The sequence below is a fragment of the Fundulus heteroclitus genome, chromosome 1 (genome assembly GCF_011125445.2).
Source record: "Fundulus heteroclitus isolate FHET01 chromosome 1, MU-UCD_Fhet_4.1, whole genome shotgun sequence".
In the NCBI taxonomy this organism is placed as follows: domain Eukaryota; kingdom Metazoa; phylum Chordata; class Actinopteri; order Cyprinodontiformes; family Fundulidae; genus Fundulus; species Fundulus heteroclitus.
Window position 1 is genome coordinate 41,429,921 of NC_046361.1, and position 27,882 is coordinate 41,457,802.

General features: G+C 47.4%; 2 protein-coding genes across 7 annotated transcripts in view; one reads left to right on the plus strand and one right to left on the minus strand.

Moving 5' to 3' along the window:
- The window catches only part of LOC105917263 (myosin-7B), a 35,671-nt gene extending 14,349 nt beyond the window's left edge, over nucleotides 1–21,322 (plus strand). The window contains exons 17-46 of the mRNA XM_036143219.1: nucleotides 481–613; nucleotides 711–787; nucleotides 1,407–1,494; nucleotides 1,649–1,766; nucleotides 3,490–3,613; nucleotides 3,685–3,821; nucleotides 3,982–4,152; nucleotides 4,230–4,314; nucleotides 5,959–6,201; nucleotides 6,276–6,452; nucleotides 6,563–6,708; nucleotides 6,782–6,872; nucleotides 6,956–7,113; nucleotides 7,957–8,188; nucleotides 8,328–8,454; nucleotides 10,086–10,204; nucleotides 10,303–10,499; nucleotides 11,635–11,818; nucleotides 11,896–12,061; nucleotides 12,314–12,438; nucleotides 12,544–12,659; nucleotides 14,072–14,258; nucleotides 14,387–14,596; nucleotides 16,175–16,300; nucleotides 16,428–16,518; nucleotides 17,891–17,970; nucleotides 19,264–19,368; nucleotides 19,439–19,534; nucleotides 20,971–21,114; nucleotides 21,188–21,322. Coding sequence (XP_035999112.1) covers nucleotides 481–613; nucleotides 711–787; nucleotides 1,407–1,494; nucleotides 1,649–1,766; nucleotides 3,490–3,613; nucleotides 3,685–3,821; nucleotides 3,982–4,152; nucleotides 4,230–4,314; nucleotides 5,959–6,201; nucleotides 6,276–6,452; nucleotides 6,563–6,708; nucleotides 6,782–6,872; nucleotides 6,956–7,113; nucleotides 7,957–8,188; nucleotides 8,328–8,454; nucleotides 10,086–10,204; nucleotides 10,303–10,499; nucleotides 11,635–11,818; nucleotides 11,896–12,061; nucleotides 12,314–12,438; nucleotides 12,544–12,659; nucleotides 14,072–14,258; nucleotides 14,387–14,596; nucleotides 16,175–16,300; nucleotides 16,428–16,518; nucleotides 17,891–17,970; nucleotides 19,264–19,368; nucleotides 19,439–19,534; nucleotides 20,971–21,114; nucleotides 21,188–21,199 — 4,065 coding nt within the window. The 3' untranslated portion in view covers nucleotides 21,200–21,322. The remainder of the gene's footprint in view (nucleotides 1–480; nucleotides 614–710; nucleotides 788–1,406; nucleotides 1,495–1,648; nucleotides 1,767–3,489; nucleotides 3,614–3,684; nucleotides 3,822–3,981; nucleotides 4,153–4,229; nucleotides 4,315–5,958; nucleotides 6,202–6,275; nucleotides 6,453–6,562; nucleotides 6,709–6,781; nucleotides 6,873–6,955; nucleotides 7,114–7,956; nucleotides 8,189–8,327; nucleotides 8,455–10,085; nucleotides 10,205–10,302; nucleotides 10,500–11,634; nucleotides 11,819–11,895; nucleotides 12,062–12,313; nucleotides 12,439–12,543; nucleotides 12,660–14,071; nucleotides 14,259–14,386; nucleotides 14,597–16,174; nucleotides 16,301–16,427; nucleotides 16,519–17,890; nucleotides 17,971–19,263; nucleotides 19,369–19,438; nucleotides 19,535–20,970; nucleotides 21,115–21,187) is intronic.
- Nucleotides 21,323–21,417: 95 nt separating this feature from the next.
- LOC105917264 (extracellular sulfatase Sulf-2) overlaps nucleotides 21,418–27,882 on the minus strand; it is a 65,189-nt gene continuing 58,724 nt past the window's right edge. For 3 of the 6 annotated variants that reach the window (XM_021310302.2, XM_021310303.2, XM_021310304.2), the window contains 5 exons: nucleotides 27,730–27,872; nucleotides 27,020–27,143; nucleotides 25,402–25,438; nucleotides 25,230–25,286; nucleotides 21,418–23,269 (listed from right to left, as the gene is read on the minus strand). In XM_021310302.2, coding sequence (XP_021165977.2) covers nucleotides 23,239–23,269; nucleotides 25,230–25,286; nucleotides 25,402–25,438; nucleotides 27,020–27,143; nucleotides 27,730–27,872 — 392 coding nt within the window. In that variant the 3' untranslated portion in view covers nucleotides 21,418–23,238. The remainder of the gene's footprint in view (nucleotides 23,270–25,229; nucleotides 25,287–25,401; nucleotides 25,439–27,019; nucleotides 27,144–27,729; nucleotides 27,873–27,882) is intronic. The other 3 variants (XM_036143232.1, XM_036143240.1, XM_012852014.3) reach the window with 3 other exon arrangements.

A 27,882-nucleotide genomic window follows, 5' to 3' on the forward strand; every position in this document is an offset into this window, starting at 1 on the left:
ATGGATGGATGAACAGATGGATGATGGATGGATGGATGGATGGATGGATGAACAGATGGATGATGGATGGATGGATGGATGGATGGATGAACAGATGGATGATGGAGGGATGATGGATGGATGGATGAACAGATGGATGATGGAGGGATGATGGATGGATGGATGAACAGATGGATGATGGATGTATGATGGATGGATGGATGAACAGATGGATGATGGATGGATGGATGGATGGATGGATGGATGGATGGATGAACAGATGGATGATGGATGGATGGATGGATGGATGAACAGATGGATGATGGAGGGATGATGGATGGATGGATGAACAGATGGATGATGGATGGATGGATGGATGGATGGATGGATGGATGGATGAACAGATGGATGGAGTGATGGATGGATGGATGGATGGATGATGGATGATGGAGTGATGGTTGTGTCCAGGTTCTAAGCAGAACTCTCCTCCATGGACTCTAGGTACCGTATAACATCACAGGCTGGCTGGACAAGAACAGAGATCCTCTGAACGAGACGGTGGTCACTCTGTTCCAGAAATCCTCCAACAAACTGCTGGCTGGGCTTTTTGAGGACTACGTCTGCTCTGACGCAGGTAGGCAGCTGCAGGCAGAGGCTGACAGAACACCTGACAGAACACCTGAACCTGAACCTGCAGCCTGATGACTCTGCTGACCCCCCCCCCCCCACAGCCGGTGACCACAGCGGGGAAACCAGGCAGAGGAGGAGGAAGGCTGCATCCTTCCAGACTGTTTCACAGATGCACAAGGTGAGAAGACCTGGACTGCTTATCATCTGAAGAGATAAGACTTTCTAAAAACACGTGAAGATTGATGCTACGTTGGATCTTATCTGTTTTATACCATCAAGATGTTGAGAAGATCAGATAAATACATCCTTCTGATATTTCTCTGCTGGGGAAAAGGTGTTTTCATGTTTCTAACAAAATCAAAAGACCATTTCCTGGTATCTCATTCATCGTTTCAACACATTGCAAAAAAGGATGATAGATAAATGGATGGATGGATGGAAACGGAGGGTCCATGCAGGAGTCTTCTATTAAGCCCCGCCCCCGATGTCCAAACAGGGCCAGCTAGTAGTGACGTCATAGCTGAAGGAACTCTGCAGTGAAAACATCTCACTGAATAAAAGCTGCAGCTTAAAATGAGAATATCATCATGTTTTTACTTTCTGTGTAATAGAATAATGTAATAATGTCTAATTTTTCAAAGCCAAATATCTTTTTAATGTCGCTGCTTTAGCTCCACAGAAGAGGACCTCTCCAGACCCTGAACCATCATGTTCTCTCTGCTGGGTTCTCGTCAAACAGGAAGTGATGTTCACATGGAGCCCAGCCACCAATCTCTGTTTTCTCTCCTCGGTTCCAGGAGAACCTGAACAAGCTGATGGCCAACCTGCGCAGCACTCAGCCTCACTTTGTCCGCTGCATAATCCCCAACGAGAGCAAGAGTCCAGGTGAGCCAAGCAGGCCGGTCTGCTCACTGACCCGGTTCTGAAGCGGTTCTGGAGGAGTCCGGGTAACCTGGCTGAAAACGGATCAGGCAGCCGAGCGTGGAGCTCTGAAGGCCGACCTCATTCCCGCTGAGCCGTCCCTGCATGTCTTCCCCAGGTGTGATGGATCCTTTCCTGGTCCTCCACCAGCTCAGGTGCAACGGAGTCCTGGAGGGGATCAGGATTTGCAGGAAGGGCTTCCCCAACCGGATGGTTTACGCTGAATTCAAACAGCGGTGAGTCTCAGGCCCGACTAACAAGCACTGACTTCCTCCTTAGGTCCACAGCATCTACCTCCCTGTGATCCGGAGCTCCTGGACCTCCCATTGAAGGTGGTCCGGACCGGTGGCTCTGACTGGACCGGTGGCTCTGACTGGACCGGTGGCTCTGACTGGACCGGTGGCTCTGACTGACCTCTGCCTCACGAATCCTTCAGGCATGAAAAGGATCCTCAGCTCAGGGGACGACGGCACGGTGTCGGCTCAGAACAGATACCTGAGCAAGTTTAAACGGGATCTTTACCTACACAGCTTTTGGTTTAATCTTTGATAAATCACCAAAGGGTGGATTTATTTGCTGATGCTGGTGAAGATTCTCAGTCATTTAGGTCATAGTCATTCCAAAAAAAAGTAAAAAAACTAACTGGACTTTTTTTCCAAAGTTTGAAGACGTTTCTCTTCCCACCCAGAAAGCTTTCTCAGTTCAAATGTCTGGACTAGTGTGGAGCTCCAAGCTTTATATTAATGCCCAAAAGGCCTTGTTATGGTTTAGATAACATGCAGATTAACCTGAAACTGGTCCACCCCTCAGTAACGGCGAGTCGTTAGGGTCATCCATGCAGGTGATGCATCTCCCCTGTAAGCCAGGCCAGTGATGACCCTAACGACTCCCTGGAAACCTGCCGTCATGGTCGACTGGAGGAAACTGCGTCTCACAGCTTCTGCGCCGGGTCTCAGAATCAGAATCAGAAATACTTTAATAATCCCAGAGGGAAATCGCTGTTTGAGTACAACTGCCATCACAAAACATCACAAACATTTCAGGGGGAGACGATTTACTGAGGCCCTGCTGCCAAGGAACCGCCTTACACGGTGCCCACATGGCGCTGCCATCACTCTGTGGGAAAATAGAGGCCACAAAAAAAATCTTCCAGGTCTGTCTGTTCATCGCCTTAGTGAGCGCGTCATATGCAGCCGGCAGCCTGATCAAGGCCAAATGGCTCTGACATCCACTGTATTTGCTGATACTTCAAAAATCTACAAAAAACAATAAGTAGAAATCCAAGTATCCTGAATCCAACATGCAAACGTTTCAAATGTCCAGGACTGACAAAGTCAAAAGACACACTGTTTTCCATCCAAGAATTTAGGGTTTATCCCACAAAATGAGTCAAAACGAGACCGGACAGGTCCCCCTTTCGTTGCCTACCTGTCGAAAAAATGTATCAATAGTATTGAGAGACCACACTGCAAAAACAGAACTAAAAATAAGTAATATTTTCTCAAAATTAGTGCATTTGTCCTTGATTTGAGCATGTTAATAAGATTATCTGCCAATGGAATGAGTATTTTTACCCCTAAAATAAGATAATTAGATATAATGCACTTGAAATAAGGTGATGGAGATGAGTTCTTCCTATTTTAAGTGCAAAAATCTTATTCCATTGGCAGATCATTTTATTTACCAGCTCAAATAAAGTATAAATACACTCATTTCAAGAAAAAATTACTTATTTTTAGTTCCGTTTTTGGAGTGCAGCTTACCAGATCTATGTTTTTCAGAGTTCGATTGATACGAAGTGCTCAGAAAGAAAAGACATAGCAAAGCGGGGGGGTGGGGGGGGGGGGTAAAAGCTGCAGAGGAGAGAAAGACACGACCGACCTCGAAAAGAGACAGAACAGAAGAGCCCTGTTGGGTCTCACCCTCTCACCGCGGCTCGCTCCGCCTTTCTCCCCTCAGCTACCGCATCCTGAACCCGTCGGCCGTCCCGGAGGACTCCTACATGGACAGCAGGAAGGCCGCCGAGAAGCTGCTGGGCTCTCTGGACGTCGATCACGGCCAGTACAAGTTCGGACACACCAAGGTACGAGCCGTTCCCAGTTCCACCTGAGCCAAGCGCTCAGTCACACCCACTCCTCCTCCGCTGCTCCTCAGGTGTTCTTCAAGGCGGGGTTGTTGGGACAGCTGGAGGACATGAGGGACAGCCGTCTGTCCCACATCATCACCGCCGTCCAGGCCCGGTGCCGAGGGAAGCTGATGAGGCTGGAGCTGCAGGAGCTGATGCTGAAGAGGTCAACATGGCCGCCGTCGATGTTCTTTGGTGTTTCCTTAACTCCCTGTGGGTCAGATAAATCATTAGTGCGGTTCTTGTGAAGCCCGGCGGACAACCAGGCAGAAGATAGGCAGACGTTCGGGTCTAAGGCCGTAAAAACCTTTTATTCTTGCTGTCAGGGACGCCTCCATGGTGATCCAGTTCAACCTGCGCGCCTTCTTCTCGGTGCGCACCTGGCCGTGGATGATGATGTTCTATAAGCTCCGCCCCCTGCTGAAGAGCGCCCAGGTGGAGAAGGAGCTGGCCGCTCTGAGGGAAGACTTCGCCAAGCTAAAGGAGGCTTTTGAAAGGTCCGGCGACTCCTCCCACATTGGGCCGAGACATCCGGAGAAGGTTCTCCTCTCATCGTTGGGCTTTGCTTCTTCAGGTCGGAGGTCAGACGGCAGGAGGCCGAGCAGCAGCAGGTGGTTCTGGTCCAGGACAAAAAGGACCTGGCTCTGCAGCTTCAGGCTGTAAGAAACACTCAACCCTCAGTTTCATGTGGAGGAAATAAAGTCAAGCAGCTCCTTCTCCCTCAGCTCCTTTCCTAAAAACCTTTCCTAACTCCTTGTTGACTTACCTAACAACCGTGTGACCTAGGGGGGTTAAAGTCTACCAGCCGGGGAGGAATCTGGTTTAAAATGACGATTTTAGAACCAAATGACCAGAACTGCTCATGCAGACTCAGATGGGAAACTGAAATGTCTCTGTTGTCCATTTTAATGTGTGGAGGATAAATTATGGAGTCAAACTCTTAGTTTTAAAGGGAGATTCTAAGATTATCAGGAAGAGGTTTTCCAGATTTTCACCTGGAGTCTAGTTTTCCTTCTATCTGAGGTTTTGACTGATTTCCAGTAGGGCTGAACAATTAATCGCATTTTCAATATAATCGTGATTTAAAATAACGCAATTTCCAAATCGCAGAGGTCTGCAATTTTTGGCTTTGTAACAATTAGTGAATTAGACGCGTTCATTAGGTGTTGGTAAAATGTTTAAAGTGGGTTTGCTCCACATGGAAGGGAAGACAGTTGCAGCAGTGAGATAATCTAATTTTATTACTTGTTTTAGAGTTTATATAATCATACATAGCATTAAGTACAGGTCAATCAGTTTAATACATAGACTTGCTTGTTGGTTGGACTTTGCACTTTATCTTCAACAAGGATTGATGTCTAATTAAATTCAAAGCTGTTCTCTTGAATAATATTCTGATCAAAAGAAACATTAAAAGTTCATATTTAAAATAGTCCTTGTTTACAAACATCTTTATTTAGAGGCCATTTTTGTTGCTTGTGGTTAATGCAGAGAAAAGTCAAAATTGCAATTTTGATTAAAACATATTGTAGGCAGAACACAATCATTTCTGCTCTGAGTTTAGATGCTGTGGGTCTTTTAGCAACAAATCCTCAAGGCAAGGAAACAAATTGATTTGTTGTTTGTATATATTTTGAATCACATGATAAATTAAACTGGGAAAAAAAATCGCATTAAATCACAATATTAAGAAAAAACATCGCTATTAGATTATTGTACAAAATCGTTCAGCCCTAGTTTTCAGCCCAGAAGACAACCATGAATGTTAAAGAGAAAGAGTTCAACTTTACTGAGTCTGGGATGAAGCTAGACGCTGAAGATCCCTAAATCATGACGGAAGCTGCTGCAGACGGAGAAGCCGAGGTTCTGAAGATGGAAACGATCTTTAGAAAACTTTTCCAAGTTGTCCGTGTCGTTCCACCGGGAGCAAAGAGCTTTGTTCCTGCAGCCAAACACGGTGGTGGCGGTGTGATGGTCTGGGCTGCTGCAGGACCGGGTCGCTGTAGCTGATGTAGCTGCTGGAGGAAGATGTCCTGACCTGTAGCACAAGAACTTTTAACCTTCATTTAAAAGCTGCAGATTTTATTTAATCTGTCAGGCAGCGTGGGGCGTCTTACAGGAATAAGGTGTTCTGGCTGCAGAGCCGATGCTCCTGCTTCTGATAGGAGCGATGGTGATGCAGACCAGAGAACATGGTAGATCTGTAGATGTCTTAGAACAACACAGATCCTGCTGAAATGCTCAGAAGCTGCAGTGAACCTCAGACATCTGGTCTCTGCATGTTGTTGATCCTAATTCTCCAGGAGCAGGACAACCTGATGGACGCGGAGGACCGCTGCAATCAGCTCATCCAGTCTAAGATCTCTCTGGAGTCGAAGCTGAAGGAGGCGCAGGAGCGTCTGGAGGACGAGGAGGAGGTGAGCGCCAGCCTGACGACGAAGAAGCGTCAGCTGGAGGACGAGGTGCTGTCGCTGAAGAGAGACGTGGACGACCTGGAGATGACGCTGGCGAAGGCGGAGAAGGAGCGTCACGGCGTGGAGAACAAGGTGAGGCGTCACTCTGCGTGTTTTACCGCCTCCTCGCTCCTCACCGACCGCCTCGCCTCCTCTCCTCGCCGCAGGTGAAGAACCTGACGGGAGAGATGCGCCTCCTGGACGAGTCGGTCGCCTCCCTGAGCCGAGAGAAGGCCGCTCTGCTGGAGGCTCACCAGCAGGTGCTGATCGACCTTCAGGCTCAGGAGGACAAGGTCAACATGCTGGCAAAGGTTAAAGGTCGTCTGGAGCAGCAGGTGGACGACGTAAGAAACGCTCAGAATTTAAAGTGTTTATCAGAATAAACTCAGATCTGCTCCAGAACATCTGCTCTGCTCCTGAACCAGGACATCGTCACATTGTGTTCCTCCTCCAGGTTGAAACCTCGTTAGAGCAGGAGAAGAAGAACCGAGCTGAGCTGGAGCGATGCCGGAGGAAGCTGGAGGGGGACCTGAAGCTCTGCATGGACTCGGTGAAGGACTTGGAGAACCACCGGGAGCAGCAGGAGGAGATGCTGAGGAAGTGAGAGGCCCGTCAGTACGCCGGAGGTGAGTGGGACTTAAAGCCTGAACTTTGTGATTTTACTCCTTCAAAGGAAAGACGTTGAGTTGAGTCAGTTCCACGAGAAGCTGGAGGACGAGCAGGCGCTGAGCGTTCAGCTTCAGAAGAAGACCAAAGAGCTTCAGGTGGGCCGGAGAGCCGGACGCGTCCCGTTTCCTCCGCTTCCTCCCACAGCGGCCGCCTCACCGTGGTTCGGCTCTTCCTGCAGACTCGAGTGGAGGAGCTGGAGGAGGCCCTGGAGGCGGAGCGGGCGTGGCGCCTCAAGGCCGAGCGTCAGAGGAACGACGTGGCCAAGGAGCTGGAGGAGCTGGGCGAGAAGCTGGAGGAGGCAGGAGGAGCTTCAGCGGCTCAGATCGCCCTCAACAGGTACGTCGCCTCCATCTTTTCCAGTAAACGTAGAAGTTAACGATGAAAGCTCTGAAACCTTCAAGCAGCTCCAGATTTCTAGGTCCAGTCATGAGACGGAGGCGGGAGTCCATCAAGGCTGCTTGCTTACAGCAGGAGATCGTTGGGTGAGCTCTGAAAAGAGGAAAACATGGATGGAAGACGTTTTCTCAAAGATTAAATCATTCCTTTTATGTTTTTATGACGTTCTACAACACAAAGCCAGAGTGCTTTACAAAGGAAACCCTGAAAATCATTCAAAATCAGAAAATAACGGATAAAATAATAAAAAAAAGGTTAGAAATCTGGAATCTGGGGAGTACTTAAAAGGCCCGGGTAAGTCTGGGCCCCAGGACTGAGAAGGATTTGGTTCTGAGAAGAACCGGGTCGGCCTGAGGGATCTAACACACATGCAGAGGCTCCATAAATCAGAGATGCAGGACCGGACCAGAACATTAAGAGCTTTAAAGTTTAAAACCTCTTTAAAACGGACCGGCAGCAGGTGGAGAGGACGTAGCGTACGGTTCTGCTCAGATCTGGAGGAGAAAACATGTGCAGCTGCGTTTTGGACCCACTGAAGGACGACATGAAGAACGTTACAGTCATCGGTTCTGGAGCCTCAGCACAGCTAAGAAAAGGCTGAAGTTTAGCTCCAAGGCTCCGGCGGTAAAAACTCCATCCTGAAGCCATGCATGCACAGGGAGAACATGCAGAGAAAGTGTGGCGTTTTCACAGCAGATAAACAGAATGTCTAGTTTCTCGTTTAATAAAGCTGCAGAGACGTTGCTGTTTACCCCCCCAAACCTCGGTGGTTGTTTCAAACAGGAAGCGAGAGGCGGACCTGCAGAAGATGCGGCGGGAGCTGCAGGAGGCCGGGCTTCACCACGAGGCCATCGCTGCCGGCCTGAGGAGGAAACACTCGGACACGGTGGCCGAGCTCAGCGAGCAGATCGATGCTCTGCAGAGAGCCAAACAGAAACTGGAGAAGGAGAAGAGCGAGATCCGTCTGGAGGCCGACGACCTGGCCGCCAACGTGGAGCAGCTCGGCCGGGCGAAGGTGCGAGCAGAGCATCAGCAGCTCCACGTGTTTCTCTTCTATTCTATTGTCTAAACTCTTTGTAGAACGACACGCTGACATAAGTTCAGAACAAATCACTGATCTGTGATTCCTCCTGGTTGTCCGTCCCTGTGTGCAGGGGGCGGTGGAGAAGATGTGCAGGCTCTATGAAGACCAGCTGACTGAAAGCAGGAGCCGAGCAGATGAGCTGCAGAGGCAGCTGAACGAGGTTTCTGCTCAGAAAGCACGGGCTCTGACTGAAACCGGTAAAACACAAACTCCGTCACTGATTTGTTGTTGAATCTCCAGATTAGAAACTCAATCCCAAACGATGTTCTGCCTCAGACCCCAAAACAGTTCAAAGCTTCAATAAAACCTTCTTACTCAAACTGAGGCACACAGTCAACGTCTGATTCCGGGTTAGAGCTGGACTATAAATAATGCTACCCTGATAAACCAATAAGAAAACTGTTGGCGGTACTGTCGGAGAGGATTTAACGTTATAAAAGACTCAGGAAAGAAAGGATGAGACGAGACGATGCTGGTTCTTGTCTGTCCCAGGAGGACTTTATCCCACATTCAAGCTTCGGTCAGCACAAGTCCTAACTCTCGTATCTCTGACTCTCTTTAAAGGCCTTGATCTGTGAGTGTGTAGTGGAGACGTATATAACCAGATGTTTGCTGAACTTTATGGAAAGTATCTTATCTAACTGTTCTACTGTGAAAAACAGGAAACAATCGAACATTAATCAGGATCATCAGGCCGAGGTTTTATTAGCCAAGTTCAACCTAAGTCCAGGTCCTTACATTGCCTCTGCTGTGGAAACCCAAAACATGCTAAAAACTCCTTTAACCCTTACATATCCTCCCTTTTTCACTGAAAGTGAAACATTCCAAAAGAAAACCTTTACATACTGTAGTACGTATACTGAAAATGTTATATAGAAAAATATAACATTGTAGCATTGAATTAACATAAATCACATGTAAACCATATAAAAAAGGATATAAGGTAAATGTGGAATAATGGAATATCGTAAATAGGGTGAAAACATTTGTGCTGATCAACACTTGACGTGTATAACATACTGTCAACAAGTGCAAAATGAAATGAATAACACACTTCCAATAAATGCAGAGAAAAAGACAAAGAATGTACACTGGACACACAAACATGCTTAACATTCATTGTTTTCACATGACATCGTTCCAATCTGATATGCACTCGAAAAAGACGAGGAGCGGTTCTCTGCAGAAATGAGTCTCCCAGTGTTTCCTACAGGTTCATCTAATAGTATCCGTTAGCTTGTTCTGTCACCCCCAGTCAGAAGAGTCTGGACTGAGTCTACCTGTCCAGGTGAATCTGAGCAGCTGACCCACAGGTGTCTCTACATGTCGCATTAGATTCAGGCATTCAACCAGTGACCCATGGAGACTGGAGGAGCATATTTCTAGATACGCCATCACGTTCAGGACTGCTGCATCGCATATCCAGATAATTGACATGAATGTGATGTAGACCATTAGTGACACAGATGTTTCTTAATTGGACATGTTGAACAATATTGTCTAAAATAAATAGTTAATCCAAGTGGACATAAGGGAATAGCTTGGATTGATACTCGGACTGTTTGGTAAAAACAGCTGAGTGTCGTCTGCAAAAGGTTGATCAGCGAAGCATCAGAAGCATCTGACCGACCCAACAGGCATCAATAAGACAGAATGGTCTGAATGCTGAGATGTTGGTTCCTCCTGTGAGGAGGAGCGCACACAGCTGAGGCTCTGGACGAGGTTTCTGCTCCGGAGGAGACACAGAAACTCAACCTGGACCTAATCTAGTCAGAGACACCTTCCCAGCTGCTCTCTTCCTCTAACAGTTCCCCTCCTGTGTTCTCAGCGGAGTACAGCCGCCGTCTGGAGGAGCGGGAGGTCCTGATTGGTCAGCTGCAGCGCTGCAAGGCTAACCTCAGCCAGGACACTGAGAACCTGAAGAAGCAAATGGAGGAAGACAGCAAGGTATCACTGAACTGATCCCAGATCCCGCCGTGCGTCCTGCCACAACCTTCTGACTTCCAACCATGACATGAGAATCCTGTGTGGTGTCTGCGCTGAAGGCCCGCGTGGCTCTGGCCCACGCCGTGCAAGCGTCCCGTCACGACTGCAGTCTGCTGAAGGAGCAGCTGGAGGAGGAGCAGGAGGCCAGAGCGGAGCTGCAGAGGGCCGTATCCACCGCCAGCAGCCAGGTGGTCCAGTGGAGAGCCAAGTATGAGACAGAAGCTGTGCTGAAGATAGAGGAGCTGGAAGATGTGAGGTAAGATGACAGATGCTGCTTCAGTCCCACTCTGAGCCAGTCCAGCCGTTTTCAGATTATACAGTTCCAGAACCGAATCTTTCTGAATATACACCATTTAATGGTGAAAATGATCATTTTATTGTTTCAGCTCATTAAACATACTGTATAGATCAGGGCTGTCAGACTCATTTCTACACTGGGCCACTTTGGCATCATGAAGTCATTAAAAGGGCCGGTTACACATTTAATTTCATTTCATTTAACATAAAAATATAAATCAATGCACAATAACATAAAAGTAGCACCTTATGCCCAGTTTATACTGTTTATCTGTAAAAAAGTTGATATTGGGGTGAGTTACACTTTAAACTCATCATTTTGCATCACTTTATGATGCAGAATTTTAATGTGTTTTAATGTGTTGTGGGAAAACTGACACCTAGTGGCAGGATGCTGTTACTACACAGTAAAAAAAAAAAATCAACATTTGCTACAGGAGGCTCAGTTTTAGCCACTTTATACACTTTAAAAGGATTTATGCTTCTACTTTATGACATGATATGCCTGTTATGGCTCTGAAGGGCCGGATAAATTGTCTTGACGGGCCGGATTTGGCCCACGGGCCTTAAGTTTGACACATGTGGTCAAGATGTAACATAAGGGATGGTTTGTAGGTCTTTGTGTCGTTCATTTCGTCTCAGTTTTTGGATCACTGAGAATTCTTGTCCAACAATCCAATCTACTCAATCTAAAGAACATGACAGAAGACTTTCTACCAGGAACAATTGATTTTATGAGGATTAAGGGACATGGGGATGTTGTGGTGTGATTCTCTGACTCAACCAGAGATCCTTCCTTCTGCATTATTCACCATCCTGGTTCTACATCCACCTAATCCATGCATGGCTGTTGGCGCCGCTGCCTACCTCCACAGGTCACTTTGCAAAAGTCAGACCTGAAACTCTGCACTGGTTCACAGAGCAACACAGAGACAAACTCAACCCTGAGACCGCTGTGTTCTCTGGAGAACCTGGAGAAAACGCCTGCATGCATGGAGAGATTCAACAGATTCAAACCCAGAGCCTTCTGGCTGCTACGCCAACAACTGTGCAGCCTCCCACTCACGTCTCAAGGCCTTGTTTCTATGTTTCAGGAAGAAGTTGGTTGTGAAACTGCAGAGCGCGGAGGAAGCCACGGAGGCAGCTCAGGCCAGGTGCTCCTCTCTGGAGAAATCCAAGCAGCGTCTGCAAGCCGAGACGGACGAGCTCGCAGCGCAGCTGCAGCGCTCCAACGCTGCGAACCTGGCTCTGGACAAGAAGCAGAGAAACTTTGACAAGGTCAGTCCAGACCTGCAGGTACCTGCAGAGGCGGAACATGGACGGGAAGACGAGCTTGTTTGTGATTTGTGACGCAGCTGCTGAGCGACTGGAAGCTGAAGTTTGAGGAAAGTCAGGCGGCGCTGGAGGCGTCTCAGAGAGAGTCTCGCAGTCTGAGCACAGAGCTGTTCAGGCTGAAGAGCAGCTATGAAGAGGCTCTGGATCATCTGGAGACGGTCAAACGAGAGAACAAAAACCTGCAAGGTACTCTCTGGCTTCATGGACCTGCAGTTTGTTTGACCTTCAGTTCAGAGATCAGCAGGAAGTCTTTCAGTGAATGCATTTATGAAGTGACGCATGGGTAGAAGAACAGGTTTAGTGTTCTAGAAATCGTCTGAACGGCGTGTGAAAATGTAAATCCTTAGAGTTCAGGACAGAAGCTGCCTTCAGTGTCTGCTGTTCCACTAAACATCCCAGATGCGTTGGTTAAAGCTCTCATCATGTCAACCCTCCCAGAGGAAGTCCTGGAGCTGGCGGAGCAGATCAGCGAGGAAGGGAAGACCATCCATGAGCTGGAGAGGATGAAGAAGATCCTGGATGTGGAGAAGAGCAGCATCAGAGCGGCTCTGGAGGAAGCAGAGGTAAGGCTGCTCCTCAGCGATAATACCTGAGATAATACCTGAGATAATACCTGAGATAATACCTGTCTGAACGGGCCACTGAACACCTCTCTGCCCTCCATCCAGGGCACGCTGGAGCACGAGGAGGGCAAGAACCTGAGGTTCCAGACGGAGCTGCAGCAGATCCGCACCGAGATAGACCGAAAGGTTGCAGAGAAGGATGAAGAGCTTGATGCCCTCAGGTACCGACGACTTAAAACACCAAGAAATCAGAATCCTTTGGTCTGAAAAGATCACAGACAGATTTACTGGTTCTGTTAGAAATGAAGGAGAAGCCAGCTGACCAGGAGGCAGAGGAGCATCAAGTCTGCAGAGATTATCCAGCGTTCCACTTCTGAATCAGAAAAATGAGCTAGAAAGTTCCTGGAGTTTCTACTTTGAACGTTGGAGATGACTTGATGATGCAAATTTAAAATGCTGATCGTTGTTCAGTGGGTTTAGTTGAACCTCTGACACTTCGTCTCTCATTCGTCTCACCTTCCACCCCCTGCACCAGACTGTAGAGGAGCTGAGCAGCTCCTTTAGTGCCAGACTTAGACACCCTGTCTGTAAAAAGGAGCGCTACCGCAGGTCATTCATCCCTGCTGCTACCAGACTTTACAATGCTGCACTGTAACTGCAACTGTGACCATAACTGTAATAATTAATGTGCAATAACCAAGGTGCAATAATCTATTAATACACTGTCCTACAACCCGTGCAATAATCCTGATGTAGTGACTTCTGCTGCTATCAACACCTGAACATAAGTCAGCCCACATGTATGTATGTATGTATGTATGTATGTATGTACAAATGTATACAATGTATATGCACATACATACGCGTAGGTGTATGTAAGTAGGCGCATAGATATATGTATATATATATATATATATATATATATATATATATATATATATATATATATATATATATATATATATAGACCACTAAGAATGTAAATGAGACATCATATGCCCATTCCTATTTCCTTTTTTGTATTTTTTTGGTATTCTTTCTGATCCATTGTATATATGAAGATTCACTGTATATAACTGAATGCACCTTCCCTACTCTGCACCTTCTTGTATGAGCCGATGTGACGAGTGAATTTCTCCATTGTGAGATCAATAAAGACTATCTTATCTTATCTTATCTTAATTTAGAGAACCCAGAGTTCTCTACAGCATCTGTAGTTAGCATCGTCCCGGAGCAGCGAGACAAACTCCACGGGTCCAGAACCGCCCCAGATCCAGTCCAGAACGATCCTTCCCTGGAAGCTGGGTCCTACAGAGACGATCCTGGACTGGAAAGACCTGCTGCCGTTCCAGGGTTCTGGAAACGGCAGGAACGTAGGAAATGAGACATAAAAAGCAGGGATGCACCCCTCTGAGACACACCTTGACGTGTCTCACCTGTCTGACTTTGGAAAGAGCCTTGAGACGACGTGTATCATGAATCGATGCTACAGGAATAAAATTGTATTGAGTTGAATCCCTGCTCCAGGTTCTGTGCACCAGGGCTCAGATTCTGAAGAACGTGTCATCATGCATTTCATGGCTCCAGGCGCTACAATCATCTTTGTGATCCACGGTTCTGCTCTGACCCGCAGGAGGAACCACCAGCGCTCTCTGGACAGCATGCAGGCCAGTCTGGAGGCAGAGAGCCGCAGTCGCAGCGAGGCGGTGCGTCTGAAGAAGAAGATGGAGTCTGACCTGAACGCCATGGAGGTTCAGCTGGCGTACGCCAACCGGCAGGCGGCCGAGAGCCAGAGGATCATCAGACACCTGCAGACACAGGTAACCTCACCTGAGCAGGAAGAGCCCATGAAAACAGTGAGAAATGCTCCGGTCAGAGGGGGTCTCTGCTCACGGATCAGAACCGGCTCCGTTCGGGTTCCTGACTCCATCGCTGGCTTCTGCTGCAGGTCAAAGAGCAGCAGGTGGAGCTGGAGGACAAGGTCCAGCTGGCCAATCAGCTCCAGGAGCAGACGGTCCTGCTGGAGCGCCGCTGCTCACTGATGACGGCCGAGGAGGCGGAGCTACGAGGGATCCTGGAAGAGACGGACCGCGCCCGGAGGACGGCCGAGAACGAGCTGCTGGAGGCGTCAGAGAGAGTCCACCTGCTGGCCGCGCAGGTACGTCACAGCGGGGCCCTCTGCAGGTGGCCCTCTGCAGGTGACCCTCTGCAGGTGGCCCTCTGCAGGTGGCCCTCTGCAGGTGGCCTTCTGCAGGTGATCCTCTGCAGGTGGCCCTCTGCAGGTGGCCCTCTGCAGGTGGCCCTCTGCAGCGTGGCCCTCTGCAGCGTGGCCCTCTGCAGGTGAACCTCTGCAGGTGGCCCCGTTTCCAGGCTGACCCTCTGCAGGTGGCCCTCTGCAGGTGACCCTCTGCAGGTGGCCCTCTGCAGGTGGCCCTCTGCAGGTGAACCTCTGCAGGTGGCTCTCTGCAGGTGAACCTCTGCAGGTGGCCTTCTGCAGGTGGCCCTCTGCAGGTGAACCTCTGCAGGTGGCTCTCTGCAGGTGACCCTCTGCAGGTGGCCTTCTGCAGGTGATCCTCTGCAGGTGGCCCTCTGCAGGTGGCCCTCTGCAGGTGACCCTCTGCAGCGTGGCCCTCTGCAGCGTGGCCCTCTACAGGTGGCCCCGTTTCCAGGCTGACCCTCTGCAGGTGGCCCTCTGAAGGTGATCCTCTGCAGGTGGCTCTCTGCAGGTGGCCCTCTGCAGGTGAACCTCTGCAGGTGGCCCTCTGCAGGTGATCCTCTGCAGGTGGCTCTCTGCAGGTGGCCCTCTGCAGGTGGCCCTCTGCAGGTGAACCTCTGCAGGTGAACCTCTGCAGGTGAACCTCTGCAGGTGGCTCTCTGCAGGTGATCCTCTGCAGGTGGCCCTCTGCAGGTGAACCTCTGCAGGTGGCCCTCTGCAGGTGATCCTCTACAGGTGATCCTCTGCAGGTGGCTCTCTGCAGGTGGCCCTCTGCAGGTGACCCTCTGCAGGTGAACCTCTGCAGGTGGCCCTCTGCAGGTGATCCTCTGCAGGTGGCTCTCTGCAGGTGGCCCTCTGCAGGTGGCCCTCTGCAGGTGAACCTCTGCAGGTGGACCACTGCAGGTGACCCACTGCAGGTGGACCTCTGCAGGTGGACCACTGCAGGTGACCCTCTGCAGGTGGCCCTCTGCAGGTGGCCCTCTGCAGCGTGGCCCTCTGCAGGTGACCCTCTGCAGGTGACCCTCTGCAGGTGATCCTCTACAGGTGACCCTCTGCAGGTGGCCCTCTGCAGGTGGACCTCTGCAGGTGGCTCTCTGCAGGTGACCCTCTGCAGGTGATCCTCTGCAGGTGGCCCTCTGCAGGTGGCTCTCTGCAGGTGACCCTCTGCAGGTGGACCTCTGCAGGTGACCCTCTGCAGGTGGCCCTCTGCAGAGGGTCACCTGCAGGTGGACCACTGCAGGTGGCCCTCTGCAGAGGGTCACCTGCAGGTGGACCACTGCAGGTGGCCCTCTGCAGGTGATCCTCTGCAGGTGGCCCTCTGCAGAGGGCCACCTGCAGGTGGACCACTGCAGGTGATCCTCTGTAGGTGGACCACTGCAGGTGGCTCACTGCAGGTGGCTCTCTGCAGGTGGCTCTCTGCAGGTGATCCTCTGCAGGTGGCCCTCTGCAGGTGACCCTCTGCAGGTGGCCCTCTGCAGGCGGCCCCGTTTCCAGGCTGACCTGAGGGTTCCTGTCTTCCAGAACGCCGGCCTGCTGACCCAGAAGAGGAAGCTGGAGACGGACGTGTCTCTGCTGACAGGAGAGGTGGACGAGGCGAAGCAGGAGAGTCGCAGCGCGGAGGAGAAAGCCAAGAAGGCCATCGCCGACGTCAGTGTGGACCTCTGGGCCCTCAGATGTTTTCCTGTTTTCTTTCTTCTTCTGTTTGTCTTGTCTTGGTCGTTCAGATCTAGCAGAGTTTTCAGGTCGTACCTGAATGCTGTTGTTGTCTCAGCAGGCGGCGCTGATGGCTGAGGAGCTGAAGAAGGAGCAGGACAGCAGCAGCGTGCTGGAGAGGATGAAGAGGAACATGGAGTCCACCGTGAAAGGTGCAGGAGCTGCTCCTCCAGAGACGGGGGGGGGGCTCAGAACCTGGAGGAGGAACATCTACTGTTCCTCCTCCAGGTTCTGAGCCTTTCTCCTGGTGGAGGAACCCTCCGTAAATCAGAGGCCATGTTTACCACAAAGACACGCGCAGTTATCACATTTCAGAAAAAAATAAACACAGAAGAAGAAGAAGAAGAACTTCCGTCTTTGCTGAAGGACAAAAAATATCTTATTTTATTCCAGTTCCCTTGTCGTGGGAGCGGCCAGGCTGGACGCGCACCATCTTCTGATTACAGCTGAGATATTACTGAATAAATAATGAGTTCTTTTAAGGTTCCTGACATCAGGAGCTCCCACAGATTTACTTCCTGACGTTTTTCCGTCACTCACCAACGTGGAAATACGTCATGCTTACGTTAAGCACATTCTGGTCAGTTTGAAACATTATTTAATATAACTTGATCCTGAAAAGCATTTACATGCACATTGATCAGATTACGAATCATTCACAATCCACCCGGATTACGATTTCTCTCCAGTTAATCTTTACTCACCGTATTCCCATTTTTATTCTGATCACTGTTGTCCATGTAAGCGTAGCTGGTGTCAGAGTTTACGGTAGCTGGTCCTTTCCACTGGGGCCTAATCTCAGGAAAAAGGCCCTCAGCATAACGCTTCTACCTCCGTGCTTCACTGTTAGGATGCAGATCCTCACCAGATCCTCAGTAGATCCTCAGCAGATCCTCAGCAGATCCTCAGCATCGTTCTTCTTCTGCAGAGGTCTGGGTCACATCCAGAGGTCGGACCTTCTGAGTGCTGCAGCTCTGCTAACAGACAGCATAAAATGATTTACGTTGCATTTAACTTATTAAAGACTTTTTAACACAGTCTCTGTATCAAACTACCGTAAATGAGACGGTCTGCTTCCAGCCTCCTCCACAGGCCAAACCTCTGACTCAGCACTTTGTTCTTCAGAAATTGGAGGTTTTAAGTTGTTTGTGTCGACAGGCAGACACCCCCAGATTTAAACAACGCTGGAGAAAAACTGTATTTCCACGAGGAAATCTTTTTAAAAAGATGCTCCTATTTTAATAAAAAACATTAAAGAATATGAGTAACACGTGACAAAAGATGTCAAAGGACAGTAAGTTGTAATAGGGAAATAAGGGATTTAACAAACTGTTTTTTTTCCTATTAAAATCAGAAACTTAATCACAGAAGCCAAACAAACCCAAATGATAAAGGCGAAAGTTCTGGCTCTGTCCATGTCTACTGTAATAATAATAAAATGTAATAGTTTGAAGCTTGTATAGAAGCATAAATGACGTGTTGCAGGCGCAGAGATTTCAGGTTAAAGCAGTTTTCTTCTGGCAGAGCTGCAGGTCAAACTGGACGAGGCTGAGCAGGCGGCCCAGAAGGGAGGAAAGAAGCAGCTTCATAACCTGGAGAGCAGGGTGAGTGCTCACTGTGGGGGGGTCAGCACACCACGATTACAAACTACACATCATGTTCAATACCACCGGGATAAAAAAGTGACAATTACAGGCATAAAAATATTTTATTAACAGGAAAAACTCACCTCTTTCCATCTCAACATGAATCACAGACACGAGTTTAATAAATGTTAAATAACCCAAATGAACAGGCAGCATGCTAGCCTCAGCTAATCATACATCAGTCATATGTTTGATTTATTAAATAACAAAGGGGAAATTTTATTTACTAACCTGTAGGAATTCATCCTGGAGATGTTTGTTGCACCACTTTAAAGCTGTTTGCTCTCAGGCTGCGTAAGATCTCTGGGTTTCCTTCTTCGTTCGCCTTAATTGCTGAATGTTTCGCATCGATACCAAGTTAGCATCTGGATACAACGTATCGATACTTTTCAGCGTATCGATACTTTTCAGCGTATCGATACTTTTCAGCGTATCGATACTTTTCAGCGTATCGATACTGTTGACAACCCTGGTTGCTTCAGATCATTTCAATTCAATGTCATTTCATTTCCATAGCACTAATTCATGATACACGTCATCTTTACAAAGTCAAACTCGATCAAATCATACAGACACTAAAACTAAAGCCGATATTTCATCATTTTACTGAACATCTTTGGAGAAAAAAAAAAGTCGAACTCAGTTATGAGTCAATCCGGGTCGGACCGATGAATCCAAAGCCTCTAAGAGACGTAAAAGAACCCGGTTCTGAATAAAAGGAGCCTCATGTTAGGGTGAAAGCGTCACAGGTCCAACGTTCAGGTTCCCTGATGCAGAACCGACGGGCCGAGGAGAGGAAGCAGCTTCCTGTTGAGGCGCTGAAGGCTGAAGATGATTTTAAAGACAAAGACGTTCAGGTTTATTTGCTGATCAGCTGATCAGCTTTACAGCAGATTATGGAGGAGAGACGAGGAGGAGAAGATAAATTAGGATGAAGAAGAGAGCCAAAGGCTGGAGTAATGTCTTTGTGAGACTCATTTTTGTTTTTATCATTACATTAAGTAATCAGAGTATCATTAAAGTATTCCCAGGCGGGGAATATGCAAATCAATACGGTCCACCGACCTATAAATCACCTTTTAGTTCTAAAACAATTATTCTGCTTGTGAAACGTTCTGGATTCGTTCGTTTTGAGCTAAAAGCTGAGCGGACGCTGCACAGATAGTTGGGTTTGGGCTGCCAGAACCTGAGAGACGGCCAGAACCTGTAATGAACCCAGATCAGCTGTAACAGCAGCGCCGCTCCCTGCAGGTCCGGGAGCTCCAGCTGGATCTGGCGGAGGAGAAGAAGAGGAGCGAGGAGTACCAGAAGGGCCTTCGTCGCTATGAGCGGAGAGTCAAGGAGCTGACGTTCCAGGTCTGACCCGCCTGCCGCGGCACCTGAGGTTCTGTTGGTTCTGTGCCTCACGGGTTCTGTGTTCCTGCAGTCAGAGGAGGACGGGAAGACTTTACTGAGGATGCAGGAACTGATCGAGAAACTTCAGACCAAAGCCAAGAGCTACAAGAGACAAGCGGAGAGCGCCGTAAGTAAACCGCTCAGACCAGTTAAAGGTCGCCGTATCCGGGTCAAACTGTTTGATTCTCTGGGCTCAGAAACATCAGCAGGTGCTGAAGGTGGAGTGGATGCAGCCCTGAAATAAAAACACACAGCCAGCCTTCATCTGATTGGCTGCAGAACTCAGCATCATGGACCCGTCTGACCCGGAGGTGAAAAGATGGCGCCAGAGTCACAAACCCAGTTTTCTTTTTTTCACCTCAGGAATATCGCCAACATTAGAAACATTCTGTCCAGGAGAGATGCTGAAAAACTAGTCCATGCATTTGTTACTTCAAGGCTGGACTATTGTAATTCTTTACTATCAGGAAGTCCACAAAATGCAGTTCAAAGTCTTCAGCTGATTCAAAATGCTGCAGCAAGAGTTCTGATGAAAATCAACCAGAGGGATCATATTTCTCCAATTTTAGCTTCCCTTCATTGGCTTCCTGTTAAATCAAGAATAGAATTTAAAATTCTCCTTCTAACGTATAAAGCCCTTAATAATCAAGCTCCATCATATATCAGAGCTCTGATTACCCCGTATGTTCCTAACAGAGCACTTCGCTCTCAGACTGCAGGTCTGCTGGTGGTTCCTAGAGTCTCTAAAAGTAGAATGGGAGGCAGATCCTTTAGATATCAGGCTCCTCTCCTGTGGAACCAACTCCCAGTTTTGGTCCGTGAGGCAGACACCCCGTCTACTTTTAAGACTAATCTTAAAACTTTCCTTTGTGACAAAGCTTCTAGTCAGAGTGGCTCATGTTACCCTGAGCTACCTCTATAGTTTTGCTGCTATAGGCTTAGGCTGCTGGAGGACATCAGGGTCTATTTCTCTCTCTCTGCTGAGTTCTCCTACTGCTCTCCAATCTGCATTGTTTGTTGTTATTTAATTTCATTTAATTTTCTCTTCATAGAAGGTACACCTGGTCTGGCGTTCTGTTAGCTGTGACATCATCAGGGGAGACAGATCATCATCTATTACCATCTAACATAGAAAGTACTCCTGGGTCAATATGAGCTTCTGAGCTTTCTGTGTCTCTGCTCTGTCTTCTCTAAGCCCCAGTGGGTGGAGGCAGATGAGCGTTCACACTGAGCCTGGTTCTGGTTCTGCTGGAGGTTCTCCTCCCTGTTAAAGGGGAGTTTTCCTCTCCACTGTCGCTTCATGCATGCTCAGTATGAGGGATTGCTGCAAAGCCATCAGCAATGCAGACGACTGTCCACTGTGGCTCTACGCTCTTTCAGGAGTGAATGCTGCTTGGAGAGACTTGATGCAACCTGCTGGGTTTCCTTAGAGAGGAAACTTTCTCACCAACCTGGAGGATCTGATGGAAGCTGACTTTGTGTTGTGAATTTAGACTATATAAAGAAAGAATAAAGTGTTATTAATGAACAGGACTGAGCGTTGTTCCACCGTCTGCCCACCAGGAGGAGCAGGTGAGCCACACCACTGTGCATTTCAGAAAGATCCAACACCAGCTGGATGATGCTGAGGAGAGAGCCGACATCGCTGAGACCAGCGTCAACAGGCTGCGGGTTCAAAGCCGTGAGCGGAGCACCACGGTGGCGCTGGTGAGTTAAACTCAGAACCGTCAGCGGATCTGGACCCGACCCGTTTTTAATGCTAAGCTTTGTGTTCCTGCAGATCACAGAGTGAGGCGACGGGCCTCCAGCATCATCACAGTGTTCCTGAGGAGGTTCTAACATCGCCGACGTTTAATGATGTTTGTGGTGAAACTCCTGCAGCTCCAGATAATAAACCTTTATTTCTGCTGTTTTACCCGTTTGTTCTGTTTGGGTTCTGGTTCCGCTGGTTCTAAAAGGCCTTCAGCAGCTTTAGTGGTTTGATGAACAGAAAGACTTTGCTGCATCCGCTCGGTTTGGCATTCAACACTTTATTCACAGACTAACATCCACAGGTCAGTGGGAGGCCTTCAGCCAAAGTGCTCTGCAGCGTGTCCTTCTGTGGGTCCGTCCCGTCAGAACCGGGCCTTCTTCAACAATAAAACACACATGGCAGCGTTTACACATACATTCAAACAGAGCCGGCCCGGGTCGGTGTCAGACAGCGACCAGAACCGCAGACGGCGAGGACTCAGAGTCTGACTGGATTCACACAGGGAGGAGGACCAGAACCAGCAGCTTTAGGACCAGAACCAGCAGCTTTAGGACCAGAACCAGCAGCTTCAGGGTTCTGTCCACCTAAAACCGGACCAGTAATCCACCAACTGGACCCAAATTTGACCTTCAGAGATCCTATCAGCACCACTGTCTGCATCAGTCAGCAGCAGGAATCATCCTGGCCCGTTTCTCCCTGATTCCTGAAGTTTCAGTAAAATCTTTCGTCACTAAAATAGTTAATCCACCTGGAGAAAAGAGACTTAAGACCTTTATTCATCATAAACTCATGATTTGTTGATATTCTGCAGCAAACAAAGACAAACATGAACCAACAACTAAAGACTTCTTTTGTACCCTTTGATTAAATTTGAACTGAAAATCTATTTTTAATGATATCAATGAGCTGCACAGTGAAGCTGTGGCGCTGCTGCCTTGCAGCATGAAGGTCCTGGGTTCAAATCCCGGCCTGGGGTCTTTCTACATGGTCTGCATGTTCTCCCTGTGCACACACGGATTCTCTCTGGGTACTCTGTTAGGAGAACTGATCCCTCCGTGTTGCCTTATTCCAAACGTACGTTCTACCATCTCCCGCCACCATCTCTTTATTTTAACGCTGACTACTTCCTGCCCAGGCAGGAACCTCAGGTCTGAACTTCCTGTGTGAATCCAGACATCAGAAACATTTTCCCTCCTCGCCGTCTGCGCCTCCGGCGGCTCCAGGGATGAAACCGAGGAGGAGGAAGGTGATTGGACGGTTAGAAATTCAAAACAGAAACACACAAATAAAAACGAGTTCTTGGCGACATCATCACTGAGTCCTGTCTCTGATTGGCTCATCAAGAGACGCCCCTCCGCTCAGGAAAGTCGTCGTCATCGTCAGGGGTGGCGGTGTGGCATCATGGGAACTGTAGTCCATCACCTGGTTAGTACACCTGCAGCTGTCATGAGTAACGCCGTCGGTCAGACAGGTGACCAACAGTCACATGACCACATTAGTGGTGACGTCAGACATCGACTGGTCCTTTAACGTCTTTTCAGACTGTTAGACTAAATACAAACACATGACATGAAGGGGCCAATGGGAGGAGGAGGAGGAGGAGCAAATGTTTCGCCGTATCTCCTGATGAAGGACAAACGTATATTTCTCACACTGAATTAAAAACAAGAGAAGATTAAATCTTGAAATGAGTGGAAAGCCTAGAAGAATCGCGCGTTGTCTCCCAGGAGGAGCCGCCTGAAAGGCAACGCTCAGGGAGTCAGAGACACACGTAGGAGCTCCCCTCCTCCTCCTCCTCTTCCTCCTTCCTCCTGCTCCTCCACCCAGAGCCTCCCTCCTCCTCTTCCTCCTCCTCGGAGCGACAGCAGCAGTCTGAGGGAGAGGAGGAAGAGGAGGCAGGAGCAGACGATGAAGAGGCGCGTTGAGCGTTTCCTCCCAGTGATGTCACTAAAAACGCAGAAGCTGATTGGCCGGCCGCTGGGGTGGGGGCGTGGCGGTCGATCTGTGTTGCCACGCCTTCCTCCTTCAGACTGCTGCGGTGGGCGGAGTCTGGAGCCGGCGTCAGCCAATCAGGAAGCTTAGCCCTTCCAGCCGTCCCAGATCGGACCTCTGGACACAGAGAGGGGGGGGGGGGGGGGTATGTTTCAGGGTCAAAGGTGACAGGACGGCGTTAAAGACGCAGGAGGCGACGGAAACATGCAGCGACAAACAGAACCTGAAACCCAAACACGCTCGTTAAGGCAGCGGCAGGCAGAACGTCCCAGACGGCTCCACGCTGCAGCCGGAGCACCAAAGACATGAAACCCAGAACCCAGAGAGCTTCGCTCTGTTCCGCTACTTCAGGACCGGAGACGCATCCAAACACAAAAGCTTTTTACTTAGAAATAAACGTAGCGATCCAGTTAAAATCCTGATATCTTAAAAAAGCTCTGATCAGACCTGAAAGTCCGACAGGAGCAGTAAGGGTTCAATAAGTTCTGCATGGATTCTGGAGCGTGGCCGTGGAGGTCCTGAACTGTCTGAAGGTGATTTAAAGTCTGAAGGTGATTTAAAGTCTGAAGGTGATTTAAAGTCGGGACAAAGACTAGAACAGTAGTCCAGGTGAGACAGAAGTTCTGTTGACACCAGAAGTCTAAATGCAGGAAATAAAAAATGTTTTTTCACCAATTTATTAATTCTAGGTTGTACATAAGTCTGTAACTATAGACATTATATATGTAGACGCCTCATTAGGTGCTGGAGCCAGCTTGCGTCGCCGCCATCTTGGATGGGTCTCTCCATCCAGGAGTAAAGGCAGAAGGAGCAATTTTACCTGTATTTTCTGCAGCTTATGGTTATAATAACGAGCAATAACCACTGAAAGTAGATCATGTGATGCAGATCAGCGTTCTGGGCTGAGACTGGTTCTGAAGATGAGTTTTTACTTGGTGATAACAATGCAGAAAACAAACAGATGGACCATAATTTTATGTTTATTAATCTGTTATTACCGTATTTCACTAATTAAGGCTGAATCTTGTTGCCAAATGAAGTTTCCTGGACTTACAGAGTACATCACATGCAGGAAGCTGTGCAGAACTGTTGCTTTTCAAGGGTCTTCAGCTCCAGTCACAGCTGCAAGCATGGTGTAAGACCCTGGAATGACCTGGAAATATTCACGATCAATTCTCCAGGCCTTTAAAAAAACTGTGTGTGTGCATGTGAGCACAGCACGCAGAAATATGAAGAAATTATCGCTGGTGTGTAGAGAAGACTCAGGATTTTACATGTGAGAGAGAGTGAAATAAATATAAATAAATTTAAATGAACAATCCAACTTGTTTCTTTACTAAAATATAAAATGTATTAACTTATACATGTATTGATTTGTAATATTATATGTCTCTTTTTAAAAAGCATAAAACAAAAGCATTTTGGTATGAAATCACATATTTATACATTAATGTGCCATATATCTGTCTGTTAAAGAGCAGAAATGATTGAAATATGTTGTTTAAATAGAGCATTTCAGCATTTAAACATGGTTTTTATGTGTAACAGCGTCCTGTATTGTAACCACATCTCTGCCGTTATCGGTAAAAATAAACATAAAGGGAGTTATGATTTATTTTAGTCGGGCAAACAGATTCCTCAGTACATATAAATGCACTGGGGGCGCGTCAGAGACCCATCCAAGATGGCGGCGGCGCTGAAACGTCAGCTCCAGTCCATTGTGTGTCTACCTATATAATGTCTATAACCACATTAATGTGGTCTGGTTCTGGCAGACAGATGTGAACAGGGGTGGACAGTTCTGAGCCAATCAGGGCAGCGACACACGGACACGCTCTGAGGTAGAAATGTTCTGCAGCTGACGGTCTCTGCATGATGAAGACACTTAAAGTCAGACAGAGTCGGTCCCGGCGGCCAACAGACCGCTAAGCCTGGGTGGAAGGAGGAGCTAAACGGCGTTTTGGATGCAAAGCGTTAGTTCAGGTGACAGGTGCGTGCTTCAGACAGACGGATGGAGAGTTACTGCAGGAAGCTGCATGCAGGCCAATCACAGCGGAGAACACGGAGGAAGACTCACAGCGTTCGCGACGACGAAGGCTTCTTCACTCTGGGCCACTTCCTCCTCTCAAACAGCCTGATGCAACAAACACACACACACACGGTTACCCACTCCCACTGACACAGCAGCGCCCGCCCAGCAGCCCACAGCCCGGCCAGCACGTCATGCAGCGCTCAGAGTGTGTGGTTACCTGTAGTCACCAAAGCCGCCATGAGCCCGCCCTCCTGCTGGAAAGATAATCTGATTGGTTAGTCTGCAAAGGCTGCTGGGAAAAAAACAAACAACCCCATTACGTCTCAACTCCAGCAGCTGAGGACGCTTCTCCAGCCTGGAGAAATTATTTCAATAAAAAGGTTTTTCTCTGGTTAAATTCATCTATTCCATATTTATTTAGACATGACCACTCATGTTTCCCCTTCTGGTCTTTTTTTGTCATAGGGACCAAAATAATTCGCTGGCTGCTCTTCTGTTTGATCAGGACTCAGAATCTGTCATTTATTTCAGTAACTAGCATCTCAAACCCAAATTAATGGAAACAGGTTGTAATAAATGGTCTTCAATAAACAAACTGACTGATTTCTAAACGAGATTTCATTATTTCTATGAGTTTATCTCCATAGTTTCCTTAAATCCTTCACCTACACACATGAAAACACTGTTAAGCAGCAGCTTAAACACAAAATGTTTGGTTCACGAGTTAAAGGAAGGGAATAACTACTGAATCCAGGGCTTTCTTTAATATTTCCATTTCTTTGTGGACTGCAATACTTTCTACTCTGCAGGCGTTTTATTCTGCATTTGATAGTTTGAAGGTTTTAAAACAGAACAAAAGTTATTTACTTTGTACAGAAGATACAGTTAACGTCTTAAAATAATTCAGTTTTTATCTATTTTTGTTACATTATCTTTTACCTCTTTTTTATTTCATTTTCAGATAAAATACTTTATTCTTCAGAACGAGGTGTTAAAGTCTGTCTTAAAGGCAGAATATTAGTAATATTTCTTGTCCCTTTGCCCTGAACACAGAAGCAGCAGCCCTCTTTTAACTTTAAACCAATTATTATCTAAATGCAACATGTGAAGCTACAGTTTATAACGTTTTCACGCTCAACATCTGAAGTTATGAAACCCGCTGAGTTGTTCTTCTAATTGGAGCTAAAACTCCAGTAATTATTTAGCAGATTAAACATTACTGTGTTTTCTGTAAAAAGATAAACTGGAATCCTCATTATCTATTAATTATCTATTAATTATGGGGTTCCACAGGGATGTGTACTTAGACTTTATGTGTTTCCATTGGGTTATATTAACAGCAACCACAGCCTGTTTACTCACTATGCAGATGATATCTTGTTTTATTTTATTTTATTTCATGGGGAAAAATCTCTCCACTATCTGATTAATTATGTAAATTTTAAACTTCAACGTACATTTTAGTGAGACTTTATGATTCAGGTTAAGCCTGGGTTAGACCAAAAATAACGTCTTGATCTTTTTAGGCTGAATGCCGACATATGATATTTATCTCAATGTGTTCGCCTTTTTATTAAATATTTACAAAAAGACATCTCTAAATCAACGCTTTACGATCACAAATGTTTCACAGGTAAATTTTTTGACTTAGATAAATAGGAGAAACAGCTGAAAGCTAAACTACTGAAATACATAAAAGTATCATTACACAGCCTAGACCACCTTTTTTTAAAAGACTCAATATTTGTAAAATCTCAATATATCGCCCAGTCTTAATTTGGGTTTTAGAGTTTGGACGGTAAATTAATAGATCTGTACATGTGTGTGTGTCATACCCAGCTCCACTGAGCGCGTGCGAGGATTGCACTGCTTGTGACCTTTGCAGCCTCTGAGCTCCATCAGCTGGACGTGCAGCTGATTCAGGACCGTCCGATCCAACGAGCCCACGCCGTTTATCAGCTGCAGACACAGAGCAAAGTTGGTTTGTGTTCCTAGTAGATTTACAGGTTTTATAAAATGGGAAAAAAATAATAAAGCACAATCGGTGCAGTTTAACAAGACAGAGACTAAATTAATTGTGTTTAATAGTTGCTTTTTAAAAACGCACCTGAGTTTAAATGACAACATGATTTGTGAACATTGCAAACAGTCTGCAGAGGAAGGCTTGCTGTTCACCTTCTGATTGATTAGAAATTAAAACTCAAACTTTTTATAAATAATTCAAAATCAAAGCAACTGTTTTTTAACCAATCAGAATTACAGCCCAAACACAAACTTATTTACTGAAAGTCTTACTATGAATTTAACGGTTAAATGACGTCTACCAATTAGAAGGAGTAAGAATTAAACAAGGGATAAAATTAAAGTCATAAATAAACGATTATAAACCATTTTCAGTTTGTGGACAAACGGTTATGTGTGAACTAAGTGAAGCAACGATGAGTTGTTAACGTGTTTTTGTGTAGCAGACCAACATGTGATGACTAACTGAGCGATCTGTGAACGCTGCGGGGTTAATGCGAGGGAGACGGGCTCAGAGGTCTACCTGGTACGGGTCCGTGCTCAGGTCGAAGTACTCCAGGAATCCGGTGGCAAACTCACAAAACAGGAAGTTGTGGGTCTCGTTGATGGTCCTCAGACACCAGTAGGTGTTGTTGTTAGCGCTGGTGCAGGCGCAGAATGGTCCCACTGAAACACA